The sequence below is a fragment of the Folsomia candida genome, unplaced genomic scaffold, assembly GCF_002217175.1.
Source record: "Folsomia candida strain VU population unplaced genomic scaffold, ASM221717v1 Fcan01_Sc024, whole genome shotgun sequence".
Taxonomy (NCBI): Eukaryota; Metazoa; Arthropoda; class Collembola; order Entomobryomorpha; family Isotomidae; genus Folsomia; species Folsomia candida.
Window position 1 is genome coordinate 1641999 of NW_019091216.1, and position 13880 is coordinate 1655878.

At 36.4% G+C, this 13880-nt stretch overlaps 1 protein-coding gene across 1 annotated transcript; it reads left to right on the plus strand.

Moving 5' to 3' along the window:
- Positions 1 to 312: 312 nt before the first annotated feature.
- On the plus strand, positions 313 to 3570 carry LOC118438676. Its single transcript, XM_035859260.1, has 2 exons — positions 313 to 1986; positions 2437 to 3570. Exons 1-2 carry the CDS (start codon positions 1688 to 1690, stop codon positions 2651 to 2653), a joined length of 516 nt encoding a protein of 171 aa, XP_035715153.1. The 5' UTR covers positions 313 to 1687; the 3' UTR covers positions 2654 to 3570.
- The last annotated feature ends 10310 nt before the right edge of the window (positions 3571 to 13880 follow it).

Below are 13880 nucleotides of genomic sequence, written 5' to 3' on the forward strand. Positions count from 1 at the left end.
ACTTTAAACCTCTTAAATCTAACTTAATACACGAATTTCCGCAAATGTAAGAAATGTTGCGATTTTAATTGCAAATAATATCAGAACTATTTCAACAAATAAATATATATGGACATACATACGCCCCCGGTGTTAAATTATGTACAGCTCATTGGAGAAATAATTACATGGAGGCTAAGTAAATTTGAATAATTTGGCTCCTTTAACCTATATTTTGTTATAAATAAGGGTTTCACTTCTATACGTAAATATTTAATAAACTTATTTTAACTTCCATTCAAACCTTTCGAAAAATTATCTTGGTCATTTCACTCTTAAGTCAAGCATCATGTGGTTAAAAACATTTAAACCACTGCTAATCTTCCATCTAAAGATTTGTAACTTAATAAAGTGCAATCTATTTCAATGGGACGCTATCTCAGAACAAATCGTCGTACCAAAAAAAATGGCCCATTTATCACCGCTATTTTCAAAAATTCCAAGTTTTATCTCACCTCGTATACGTGCTTGCGATGGCGTTAAAAATTGTGCTAGGAAAGGATCCTTTAGGAGCAAAATGTCAAGGTGGTGTTTTCCTACTTATTTCGCTTACTCTCTTTATAACACGATGTCACTTTGGAGCAACCAATGAACCGTGTCAAAGTTTGTATGCGTTTGTCACGTTTGAAAAAACGATACGAAAAAATGGTAAGGAAAATTAGTTGAAATTGTAAAAATGCCTGAATCCAGGTCATATATCGCCGTACTAGTTCTGAAAAGACATAAGTGCAGTCGATGCTTAATTTAAAAAAAAGTTAACGGCAGTCGATGCTTAATTTGAAAAAGACTTAAGTCTTAAGTTTTAGCCCGACCCAGGGCTTATGTACCCGTGTTGTCCGTCCGTCTGTCCGTCTGTCCGTTCGTCTGTCCGTCTTGCGATAACTCTCTTCAAACTGATCCGATCGACTTGAAATTTGGCACACAGTTACAACATGCAAAGTTAGGAATCAAGTTCGAAGATGGACTTGATCGGTCAAGTGGTTGACCGGTGGGGGCCATTTTAGTGGTATGGGTCAAGGGTGCCGAAAATTAAAAGTAGTCGTAGAAAGCTGAAATTTGGTACAGAGGTAGCTAATAGCTTCTGATGGAAGAATATGAAGTGAAATTCGAAGAATTGTTTTTATGAGTGACCCTAGTGGGTGACCCATACCGATTTTTGAAAATCCTCCGATCGAGCTGAAATTTGTCGTGGATGTCGCCAATGACAACTGGTGGGAGAATATGACTTTAAATTGGGAAAATATTCATTTTGAGAGAACTTGTGGGGTGACCCACACCGATTTTTCAAAGTCATCGGATTTAGGCGAAATTTGGTATATACCATGATAACGGCTTCTAATGAATAAATTTGAACTGCAATTTGAAAAATTATTAAATTGTGGGGCCGTATGGGATGACTCATACCGATTTCTCAAAATCCTCCAATCGAACTGAAATTTGGCATGTTCGTTCCAAAGACGATACAAACTAATAATATGAAGTCAATTCACACATATTGTTAACCATTGTGTGATAATCCCTGGGTCGGGCTCCGCAAAGCTTTACTAGAAGTTTTTAAATTAAGCATCGACTGCACTTAGGTCTTTTCAGAATTAGATCGACGATATGTATTCTTTCCATTCCTTTAGGTCCACTCCCCCCACCATCAATGGAGGGCTTTCTCCTCGCCCAGTTTCTCAAACTCTTTGCCGTCACTTCTGTCATAATCCCACTTATGGTTGTCGTGCTGCAACTTCACAACCCTTGTGCCGTTCCTTTTTTCGGATCAATGTCGCCATTTTGCAAAGGCAATACATGGACACCTCCTCCCACGTGGGTTTGGTTATTAATGTTAAGCACTGAATACTGGTTATGGTTACATATCGCGTACGATGGAACTTTCTACATGTTTTACACCTTCTTTCCCGCTATTGTTTGCATGCTGGATTATCTCCAATATGTGGGAAGGTGAGTAAGAATACAATTTAAGGGTACGAACCACTTATGTTTGTGCGTCATATTACCTCATTTTGACACTTCTTGAATTATTAGTCAGATTTGGGGAAGAAATTAAAAATTCTGCCTAATCGAGATTTTAAATTGCCTTTTTGTTGTTGGATTAAAAATATTCAATATTTTGTAAGTTTTTCAATGAGGAGATCTAAAAAGTTGCAGCGGAGATTTAGAAATAAATCCCCTCATTGAAAGAGATTCAAAATATTGAATTTATATTTTTAATCCAACAACAAGAAGACAATCTAAAACCTTGATTAGGCAGAATTTTCAATTTCTTCCTTAAATCTGACTAATAATTCAAAAAGTTTCAAAATGGAGTAATATGGCGCACATAAGTGGTTCGTACCCTTAACAACTTATATGATCTGTATAATAATTTCAATTGTTGTTTACACTGATCAGATTAATAAATGCTATGGACCTAGGAGATAATAAGGAAATTCTTGTAAGACAAGTTTTGCACACATATCGTTCCATCCAATTGTTGGATAACGTTCAAAATTCTGCCATGAAGGGTGAAATGGTACCAGCAGTGCTCGGACTTATTCCACAAATCCAAGTGTTTTCCCTATTCGTGTGCATTCGTCTCTATTCAACAAGTCAAAATCAACGGAAATAAAAGAAAGTTTGGAAATTGTATGCATTCTAGCAGCCAAGGTATTTATAACCAAATTTGCAAGAGTCGTATCCGTCAAAATTTTTATAAATACATTGGCTGCTAGAATGCATACAAATTCGGGTATTTTGCTGTCAGAGTTGAACCAAGGGCTGAAGAGTTTTCCGGTTAGGTCTAGTTTTAGAAAGGAATTGAGAGCGTGTCGACCAACTAAGGTGCAGTTTGGACAGAATTTTGTAGATAAAGGAACACCCCTTGTGATAGAAAACTTTTGCATTAATCAGACCGTATCGGTACTACTGCTACATAACAAGAGTATTTAGTGGTTGTTTGAGTTAACCTTTTGGGAGACCCATTAACTTTCTCCTTAGCCGTGAAGCTCGGAAAAAATGTTCTTTTAATTTGACATATTATTGTACATCAAATGTATGTAATATAAAATACAAATGTAATTTTTGTTTGATATAATTTCATAATTCTGTGTAAGAACTTTGTGTTTTTCTCAAAGTGTGATTTAGAACATTATAAGGCAAAACTGCCACTTAGGTAAAAATTATGCAGCCAAAATTATGAAAATTAAAATTGTTCAAATTGATTTATAAAACAAGTTATGTTATGTTGTTGGTAACTTTTCTGCACAAAGATGTACCTATAAAAAATTTAGACTAGTTTTTTCAAAATTTCTTGCTACACTATATCGTAATTACCATAGTGAAATAGAATTATTTAGTTTTTTTCAATAAGTCGCAACATTTATGTGCGACTTATTCAACTTAGGGGTTGGGGTCCAGAGGAATAGAAGCAAGTAGTTTCCGTCGGCATACAACATGCTTTAACGGCTGGAGGCCGACAGAAACCCCTGTCCCTACTTCCTCTGTTCTAATTTACACCGTTTCAACGCCGTCGTCTTGATCCCCTGAAACCAGGCAGAGAAAGCAGCAGGGGGCTCACCGTCACCAGACCAAATCACGACGACACCAACGTAGATAGAGAGAGGAAGAGAGATTAACTTATCAAAAACTTCAAAGATTTTTAAGTTTCAACGCCGAATTGTAATTCAAATATAATGTGATATTAGTATTTAAGATAACTAAATTAGGATTACTATTATAAAATAAAGTAAAATCTATAATTCGGCATTAAAATATGAAAATAGGGTGAAAGGTCAAAATCTTGGAAACGGGTGGCCAGTGAGTCGAAATACTTTACATTTCGTCCTAACTTATCGAGTTTTAGCCCGAGTCAGGGCTTATGGAACCGTCATGTCCGTCCGTCCGTCTGTCTGTCCGTCTGTCGAACCGATAACTCTCTTTAAACTATACCGATCGACTTGAAATTTGGTATACATTATACTTGACCCAAATGTAAGGACGAGTTCGAAGATGGGCCAGATCGGTCCACTGGTTGACCGGTGGGTATGATTTTGGTCGGTGGGGGTCAAGGTGACAAATTTTAAAAATACCCGTAGAAGGCTGAAATTTGGCATAGAGATAGCTGATGGACACTAATGGAAGATTACGATGTAAAATTGGGAAAATTTTACTCTAGAGGGACCCTAGCGGGAAATCGTCCGATTAAGCTGAAATTTGACATAGAGGTTACAATTTGTAACTTACAAATGGTTCCTATAGAATGAATATGAAGTGAAATTAGAAAAATTTTTATCTGGAGGGATCCTATGGGGTAACCCATACCGATTTTTGGATATCGTCCGATCGAGTTGAAATTTGGTATGAAAGTTAATAATGGCTTACAATGTGAGTTTCTGGCGTAGAAGTGGAAAAATTTTGAACCAGAGGTACCCTATGGGGTGACTCATACCGATTTATGGAAATCGTTCAATTAAGCGAAATTTTGCATGTATGTAGTTAATGGCTCATAATGAAAGCATATGAAGTGAAATTGGAAAAAAAATTTAATCTGGGGGGACGCTATGGTGTGATCCATACCGATTTTTGAAAATCGTCCAATTAAGCTGAAATTTGGGTGGAAATTTTTGATTTTGATGTAAAATAATAGGATTGACTGATAAATGACTGTGCAAACCCTGACTCGGGCTATACGGAGTCTGCACTGCAGGTTTTTGATATGGTAACAGTTTCAACAGGATCTGCGAGTCGCAATATCCCCCCTCTCCTCCTCAGATTTGTCTTCACCCTTTCACCCTGAATTTTGTAATTTCTCACCATGTGAAACTACAATGTTTCTACCATCTATAGAAAATAGTACAATTGTAACCATGGAGAATTTCTATGATGCTGTTTCAGCGCAAACATTATATTCGTAAAAAATATGTAAAGTTATGTCCGAACAAGGTAGATCCAGTTTAACATGAAACATTGGCAGAAACATTTATAAACTTCATATACATAGGTATGTCAATCATAAATGCACAAGTCTAGTTCCAAATTATTTATGTTGTCATATTTTAATTAGATCCAAAGCTAATAGATATATGAGATGCTTGCCATTGTTCCGAGTGTGTTACACATCTTGCTAATTTTCTAGGCGTCGATGATCATAATTTTTGAAATTTGTTTTAAAGTAAAATTTTAAACTTTTCCAAATATTATCTTAAACTAATGTAATGCATTACAAATTGTACACCGTACGACTATAGATATTCGTCGCACTTATTTAGGTTTTCTAATCTTTTATTTTTGAATAGCATAAATTTAGAATACTATGATCCTCGACGCCATTTTAATAAGCAAAATGATGGAAGTTTTGCTCTTACGTATATGGTTTGTTATTTCCAAAACAATGGCACATCCCCCATCTCTGATTTCTCGATGTTAAGGAGGAAGGTTTGTTGGTGCATGTAGAGTTAGTAGGAACAAATAATAGGATGTCAATTTATTGAGTTTCGTCGAAGGAGTCAAAATAGTGCAATTTTTAGCGTTTTTTCTTGGCACATGTGTGTGATTTTTTATTTCGAAAACCAAGACACCCCCCACTCCCAATGTTTGCGTATGTTAGGAGGGTTGGGTAAGTGTTCAAAATGAACATCATTAGAACCTAATAGTAGCCTTCATTGACGGTTTATGGTTGAAAAACCTAAAAAAATCATTGGAAAATTGAACATCTTTTTAGGCTTGTTCATCAAACTGTGGCTAATTTGAACAATAATACCGACAGTTACATTATATTTAGTAAAAGTCCAAACGGTACAAAAGCAAATGAATTGATGGCATCGTATCTAAATTTAAGTACTTGAATAACTTAGAAATTGTGTATATATCAATTTATATATATAATAAAGGTATTCATTTCCATTATTAAATTTTAGCATCTATTATATAATTTACAAAAGTCCGGTCAAAAATTTTCCGTGACATCCCAGCATTCTGATTGGTTGTTGATATTTGAATTGACCAATCAGGGCATAGGAATTGTTTATAATTTGTTTGGCATACAAGTAGTTATGGAGAATTTTGGTGCTGACAGGTGAAATTATTTCAAAATAAAAATAAATAAGATAAATAAAATTTTTAGGAGTTTGGGGAAGTGGTATTTTTTGCTGGTTGCGACGCGTGGCTATGAGTGAATATGGAAAAGTGAGTCCTGGGGACGAACGGAGTCAGCTGATCATATCTCATCCAGAGGGGTGTCAATCGATAGCTCTGGATCATACGATCATATACTATAGAATTTTGTGGGATAAGAATTAGCTGTGAATTCTAGAAAAACTGATATTTTTGAGTTAATTCAACTTTATATTTTCCAATATATCAATTTTTCTAGAATATCACATTTCACAGCTAATTCTTATCCTACAAAATTCTATAATACATAAAAATTTATTTAAAATTTATAATCCAGATGATCGCTTGACATCCCTCTGGACGGGATCACTTGACCCGGGTCGTCTCCAGGGCCATAACTACTTGCATACCACCTTGAAGGAGTATGGGGTCAGGGGGTATTAGATATCAGAGTATGCAATGAGGGGGGAGGTGGATTAAAAATAATTCCTTGGCAACCTAGAAAAAATTTCTTAGCAACGGCAATAAAAATGTTTGTCAACAATAAAAACATCTTTAAAACGTCAAAAAATATCCTCAACAACGAAAAATAATTGCTGCCCTTCTTTATGACGGGCTTCTATACTAGTAAAAGTATATTTCGCTCGGAAATATAATAGATGGGATTTCTAAATGGGATTTTATAATTTTTTCAAACTTAATAAACCCTCTTTTATCGCTCTCTAACATTTATTTGATCTGATTTAACAACTTGTTGTTATAGACAGCAACCATTTGGAACTAAACATACACATTTTGGAAACGGAATGTATATTTCATAGGAAAACAATCTGATTCCAAAGTATTACGACGCGGTGACAAACTATGATTCCAAGTTGATATGAAAAACAAATCTCAAACACATATCGGTGTAAAACTTCCCCCGTTCTAAAAGCCGGCGTTTAATGTCTACCATTTTTATAATTGTTACGTAATAAATACTTTACTACTTCTCTTTTATTTATACTTTTGTCCAGATTATAGATTTTTTAATTGTCATATTTTCATGAATTTTAGTACATTCTTTTCAAAAGTATTCTCCAAAACATTGTCTCCAAGATTAAGGCAGGTTGACCTAAAGGGTGTTAATAAAGTCCGATCCCATGCATTTTTTGGAGCGTGGTTGTTACAAATTCAGCTGGAACTTTTGAACCAGTGAAGTTATTTATTTCAAATTTTTACCATGGGAGGAACAACTAAACGTGTAAGTCATGAGCATCTTAGAGTTGAGATACAAACATTGCATCAGCAGGGGCTTAAACCTACAGAAATTGTGCAAAAATTGGGCTGCAGCCGCAGAACTGTTTGGAAATGGAAGAATAAAAATTTTGTCCACGACAAAAAGCGACCAGGGCGACCCAGAAAGGTGTCACCTACCACAAAAAGAATGATTAAAAACAGACTTTGCAAGAAAACCGGTAGTTCATTACGTAATTGAGCAAGGGAGTTAAATGACTCAAAACGCTATAAAGAGAAGAAGAAGCAAATTAACTGTGTGACCGTGCAAAAATTTGTGAAAACTACGAAGTGGGGTCACACAGCTTACAAACTAACCAAAAAAACCTCTCATGTCACAAAAATATATCGATGACCGTCTGAAATTTGAAGAACTCCTTCAGAAAAGTGCCCATTTGAGTGAAAAAAGACTTGGTGAAGAATTGCGCAGTCACATCCTTTGGACTGACGAATCTATTATTGAACTATATCCAAAATTGAACCAACAAAATGTTCGTTACAGGACAGAAAACAAATCGGATGTACCATCAAGAGCGATCCCAAAATTCGGGCTTAAAGTTATGGTAGCGGGTGGATTTTGTGCACGTTGCGTGACCCCTCTACATATCATACCAAAAGGCCAATCAGTCAATGCAAAGCATTATATGGAAAAAATATTACCTATCTATTTCGATAGCATGGGGAACAAGGAAATATTTCCGAATGAAAGAAAAATAGTTTTCATGCAGGATGGTGCTATAGCCCATACAGCAAAAGCGAGTTTGAGTCTCATCAAGACGCAAGTTTCAACGGTCTGGAGCAAGGGGGTGTGGGCCGCTAACGGCCCAGATTTGAATCCCCTGAAGAACCAGTGGTCCATACTTAAGGAAAATGTATACAAAGAGCCACAACCCCGGACGAGGGAAGAGCTAGTAAAAAAAAGTTCAAGATGTATGGAATTCGATTTCCAGAGGCACATTGGAAAAATTAGCACAGAGCCTTAAACAAAGAGTTGAGGGCATGGTTAAAGTAAATGGTAACAAGACCAAATACTAAGGTAAATATGTCGAACATTTTTTGTAAGTATCACGGGTAGTGTTTTTTTATACTAGCCTTCACTTTTTTACAGGAAAAATGGGATCGGACTTTATTAACACCCTGTATGATTAATTTATGTAGGTGAATCACAAAATGCACAAGTCTAGCCCCAAGTTAATTATTTATCCATATGTGAATGTGTCAGGTTGTAGATTACCAGATAAGTCAGCCACACTCATCCTCAGGTGTTGAATGGCTGGTTAAAACCCTAAAAGTTTACTAATTCTTACTTTTATTTCCACCTATTATAATGTGAATCCGTTTGTACAACCTCTTCAGATTTGTAAAATAGGTTTAAATATTTTTAACCTATTAATTATGTTTTCTTAAGTTTTCAACCGTAGTAGTAATTCTTGAATTCAACCATACTCTAAAGCAAAATCTGTTTATGATCTACACCTGCGGTTATAATTTGTTGCCGAAAAAATGTTCATAATAGTCCTAAAAAACGAAGTGCTACCACAACATCTCGCGTAACAATTAACTACAGTTTACTGAGGAAAGGAGGGTATAGGAATTGCTATGCATATTCACGACATCATATCGTGGCCCCACAAAGTCCCGAATTTTTAAAACCAGTATCAATAAATCCAACAACTCTTGGAGAGTCCAAATAACATAAGTAGAAAAATTCGGGACATTGTGGGGGCGGACCAGATGGAATTGAAAAAGGGTATTTTTGCGTTGATTTCAGCATTTTTCTCATGAAAATTGTATTGCATATGCACCGTGGTTACAAAAACTTGCATGTTAAAAAATATTTTTAGCCCCAGAGCTTATGCACCCGTGTTGTCCGTCCGTCTGTCTGTCTCGCAATAACTCTCTTCAACCTTATTTAATCGACTTATGTACCCGTGATGTCCGTCTGTGTCTGTCTGTCTGTCTAACGATAAATCTTTTTAAACTCATCCGATCGACTTGAAATTTTGATGGAAGATCAAGCGTATGGTCGTCAGCAATCTCGGCGAGTACCCTTTTCAGTGCTCTTCCCCAGCTTCTTGTTGGGTGTGGGATACCACAGAGCGAAATAATCCAAAATTATCGGAAACAATTCCACGAGCACTTTTTTAATGAAATTTTTGCGTACTCCGAGTTGTTGAGGGTGAAGGCCAAACATATAAAAAAATTGACGAGCCACGCCCACTTTGGGTGTGGTTTTTTCCTGGTAGGGTTAGAGCCAAATGGCATATCAAAAGTTGTAGCTCATGCGATGGTACATCTGCAGTAAAAATTTCATCTAAATCCGTTCACAAACAACAAAGATATCCAATGGCGAAACTCGGCGACAGTCAAAATGCGACGACTTTAGGGGCGTGGTTCTCCGAAAGGGGCAAGTACAATACTCTGAAAATTATTGTAAATTGTAGTCCCCACTGATCTTAACGAATTCCAAGAAAAACGGAGATCTTGATTCTGCCCCTTTCCAAGCTATAAGCCCGGGAACATTGGGAACATTCATGGCGAAATTGTCCAAAAAGGGTGAAATTTGACATGTCGTATCGCAGTAAAAATCGATATCTAGCTTCAGCCAGGTCTAAAAAGTGCGTCGCAGGTGAAATTGACCCATGTCGTCAGGGAAGCATGTCGACGTGTCGAAATTTCGACATGGAGCTAGAGTTGGACATTAAAACTTGGACATTAAAAGGTCGATTTCTATCGAAATGGCGTGTCGACATGATCAAAAGTGTTTGCATATGTAGTTTGGAGGGCAGGGGAGTATTAGTTTTAAATTTCACCTCTCTAGCTCCATGTCGAAATTTCGACACGTCGACATGCTTCCCTGACGACATGGGTAAATTTCACCTGCGACGCACTTTTTAGACCTGGCTGAAGCTAGATATCGATTTTTACTGCGATACATGTCAAATTTCACCCTTTTTGGACAATTTCGCCATGAATGTTCCCAATGTTCCCGGGCTTATAGCTTGGAAAGGGGCAGAATCAAGATCTCCGTTTTTCTTGGAATTCGTTAAGATCAGTGGGGACTACAATTTACAATAATTTTCAGAGTATTGTACTTGCCCCTTTCGGAGAACCACGCCCCTAAAGTCGTCGCATTTTGACTGTCGCCGAGTTTCGCCATTGGATATCTTTGTTGTTTGTGAACGGATTTAGATGAAATTTTTACTGCAGATGTACCATCGCATGAGCTACAACTTTTGATATGCCATTTGGCTCTAACCCTACCAGGAAAAAACCACACCCAAAGTGGGCGTGGCTCGTCAATTTTTTTATATGTTTGGCCTTCACCCTCAACAACTCGGAGTACGCAAAAATTTCATTAAAAAAGTGCTCGTGGAATTGTTTCCGATAATTTTGGATTATTTCGCTCTGTGCGATACGTGGTGCCCACCTGAGCTGCCATTTAATACACTGACTGAGGAAAGACTGAGTCTTCCTTCTCGAGTAGGCGTAGAAGAAACCGGATGGAACTTTTGATGATGGAATAGGAGGCATGAATGGTTCCGGTCTCTAGTCGTATAATATATCCTGGGGTGCACTTGGGGAGTTTCAATAATTTTTTCCAGAAACTACAGTGTACTTTCTCAATGTCATCTAGGTGGTTAAGTGACCAGATTGGGGCAGAGTATAAGAGGATGGATTTCGAGAGAGATTCAAAGAGTTCAATGTCTGTGTTAATTGGTGGGATCTTGGCTTTTCTCGCAATTTGCAGAATTTTTGCGTACGCTGCAGTACTCTCAGCAGCAGCGGATTTTGCTGTCCGTGTGAAATTTCCAGTCCTGTGGAAGGTCACACCTAGATATGTGAACTCGTCCACTGTTTCAATTGGCTCCCACTCCACATGAACGAGTACTTGCGTTTTGGCAGTCTTTTTGCAAAGATCATAGCTTTGGTTTTCTTGATGTTGAGGGTGAGGCCAAGATTCTCGAAAGTTTTTGCCGCTATGGAGAGTTTATCTTGTAGCTGTTGGGCTGTTCGTGCTACCAAGGCGGCGTCGTACGCGTAAAATAAACTTTTGTTATTAACTCCTCCCTTATTCTTGGTTCACTTCTACCTTAAGTATGGATCAAAGGTTTTCCAGACTGTTAAAATCTGGACTGTTTCCAGGCCACACCCCTTTGCTCCACACGCTTGAAACTTGCTTGTACCTTCATGCTTGATTTCGCTGTGTGGGCTGTGGCACCATCCTACATGAAAACTACTTTCGTTTGGAAATAATTCCTTGTTCTTCAAGCTATCAAATTATATTGGTAACATTTTGTCCACATAATAATTCTCAGTAAACTTCCAGTTTTTTGGTGAAGTCTGTGTTCTATCATCCTTTTTGTGGTGGAGGAAAGCTTTCTGGGTCATCCAGCCTAATTTTTAGGCTGGTTGGATAATAATACAAAATGATAATATGAACAAATAGTGTCAACCATTATATAACAATCCCGAAGTCGGGCACCGCGAAGCTGTACTGATTGGTTTTCCCCTCAAATTCCCCCCACAAGTAGTGGGGGAGATTTGAACTCCTAACCTTTCCTCAAGCCTTTCGTGCATTCTCATGCTACGGAGAACTCTTCTACCACTTGCGCTACTCTGGCGATCGGGCTGAGTGCACCTCTCACTAAGTTGCAGATGTATGTACCATATATGCATTTATTCAACTCGATTAAGTCGGACAATTATATAAGAATGTCGTATAATTCCCTGGGTTTGTAGTTTATGTTTGTTTGTAGTTCCCTCTCGGGCTCCGCAATGCTAATAATAATTGCAAAATAATAGATTGAATTATGCAAGAAATCTCCATTAGAAACTTTTGAAATATCCGATTTTAGGCATGGCCCAGGGATCTTAATGTTAATTAAGGGGGCGTGGCCCAACGGCCATAGCAATTCCTATACCCTCCTTTGCGAAAACAATATATATTCGCAGATTTCTAAGATTTTACCGACTGGTTGCTTCTTTTTTTTATTTTTTATTTATCAGAAAACCTAAACAACAATATGGAATCAGCATTACAAAACAATTACCAAACACTCTAGAATAATCACACCGGCGCTAAAATTTCGAATTTTTCAATAAGAATACTTATTCTATCAATATATTGAAAAGCAATTTTTTTAAAGTACTTGCTTAGAAACTTAACACGGTGCAAATTATAGGAACTCTATATTTATTTGTTTACTAAATTTTGAGAATTTTAACCTCTACGTATTAAATAGTTTTAATATCAAAGTAGCTCTGAAAAATGTAAAAAACATTGAAGGACAATCTTTTCCAGTAGAGTAGAGTTGGAAAATACACCTAAATATTTATTATCGAGTTAAACCTAAACTGTTCCGATTTTTTGCTAGTGTTGCCAAATTATTTTGTTTAATTGTTTTTATTTTATGACGGCTTGTTTATAATTCGGCTATAAATTATTTCAGATAATTTGCAAGGACTATGGTTATAACTAAAAATATGTAATTTGGGAAAACCCATCATGGGAAAACGGACTTATTACATAAAATTGGAAACAAATTATGTTCCCTGGCCCATAGTGTGGCAGCTACATCGGTATTCGTTTTAATCGTTTTGCAACGCGAGACTAAATTATGAAATTACTTTCCGAAACAATTTCTTCTTTTCAACCCTCTATTGTTGATAAGGCTCTGCTTATTAACTTCCTACACCGGATGCATGTAGTCACCAAAACATTTTGGTCGAGGAAATTAATGTACGCGAAGTGTTTATTTAATTTTCCTGTGGTTCAATTAAATCTAATGTATTGTATGACTTTCAGAATAAAATCAGCATACAGATTAACAAAATTCACAACATGGTTCCAAAATTAGCTGAATTTTGTTAAACTGTTAAACCCAAAAAGTTATTTTACTAATTTTAAGGCCGTTTATTGATAAATGCTTGAAATTTTTACGTATTTCTAGGAAAAATTTATTGTTGAAATGTTGAATTATTTAGTTGCTTCAAAATTCGAAACAAGTTCAAAATAAAATTTTCACCACAAAATCCAGTACTGTTTTTATTCTTAATTTACTAACAAATCAAGGACGGAACATATTTATACAGAATTCAATAATTTGCCACATTAACTAGAAATTTATTTAGGGAAATGTAGGCAAACGTAGTTATGAAATATGTACAAAATAAGACGAACAACTACCTTTTCGCGTTCAATTGAGAGGAAGAGGACAACAAAATATTTATTATGAGTGAAATATACACGGTTCTGAATTTTTACACTCAAAATATTTTGGTAATAAAATCATTACAAATTTCTTTACCATATTTTGGTAAGCCTGACTAATACCAGCGAGGTAAAAGAATCATTACCAATTTTTTTACCGGATTTGGTAATGCATATGCCTAAAAGAGGTTAATACATTTATTATTTTATTGTTATAAAATTATTATCAAACCTAATACTGTGCGGAATAACTTGA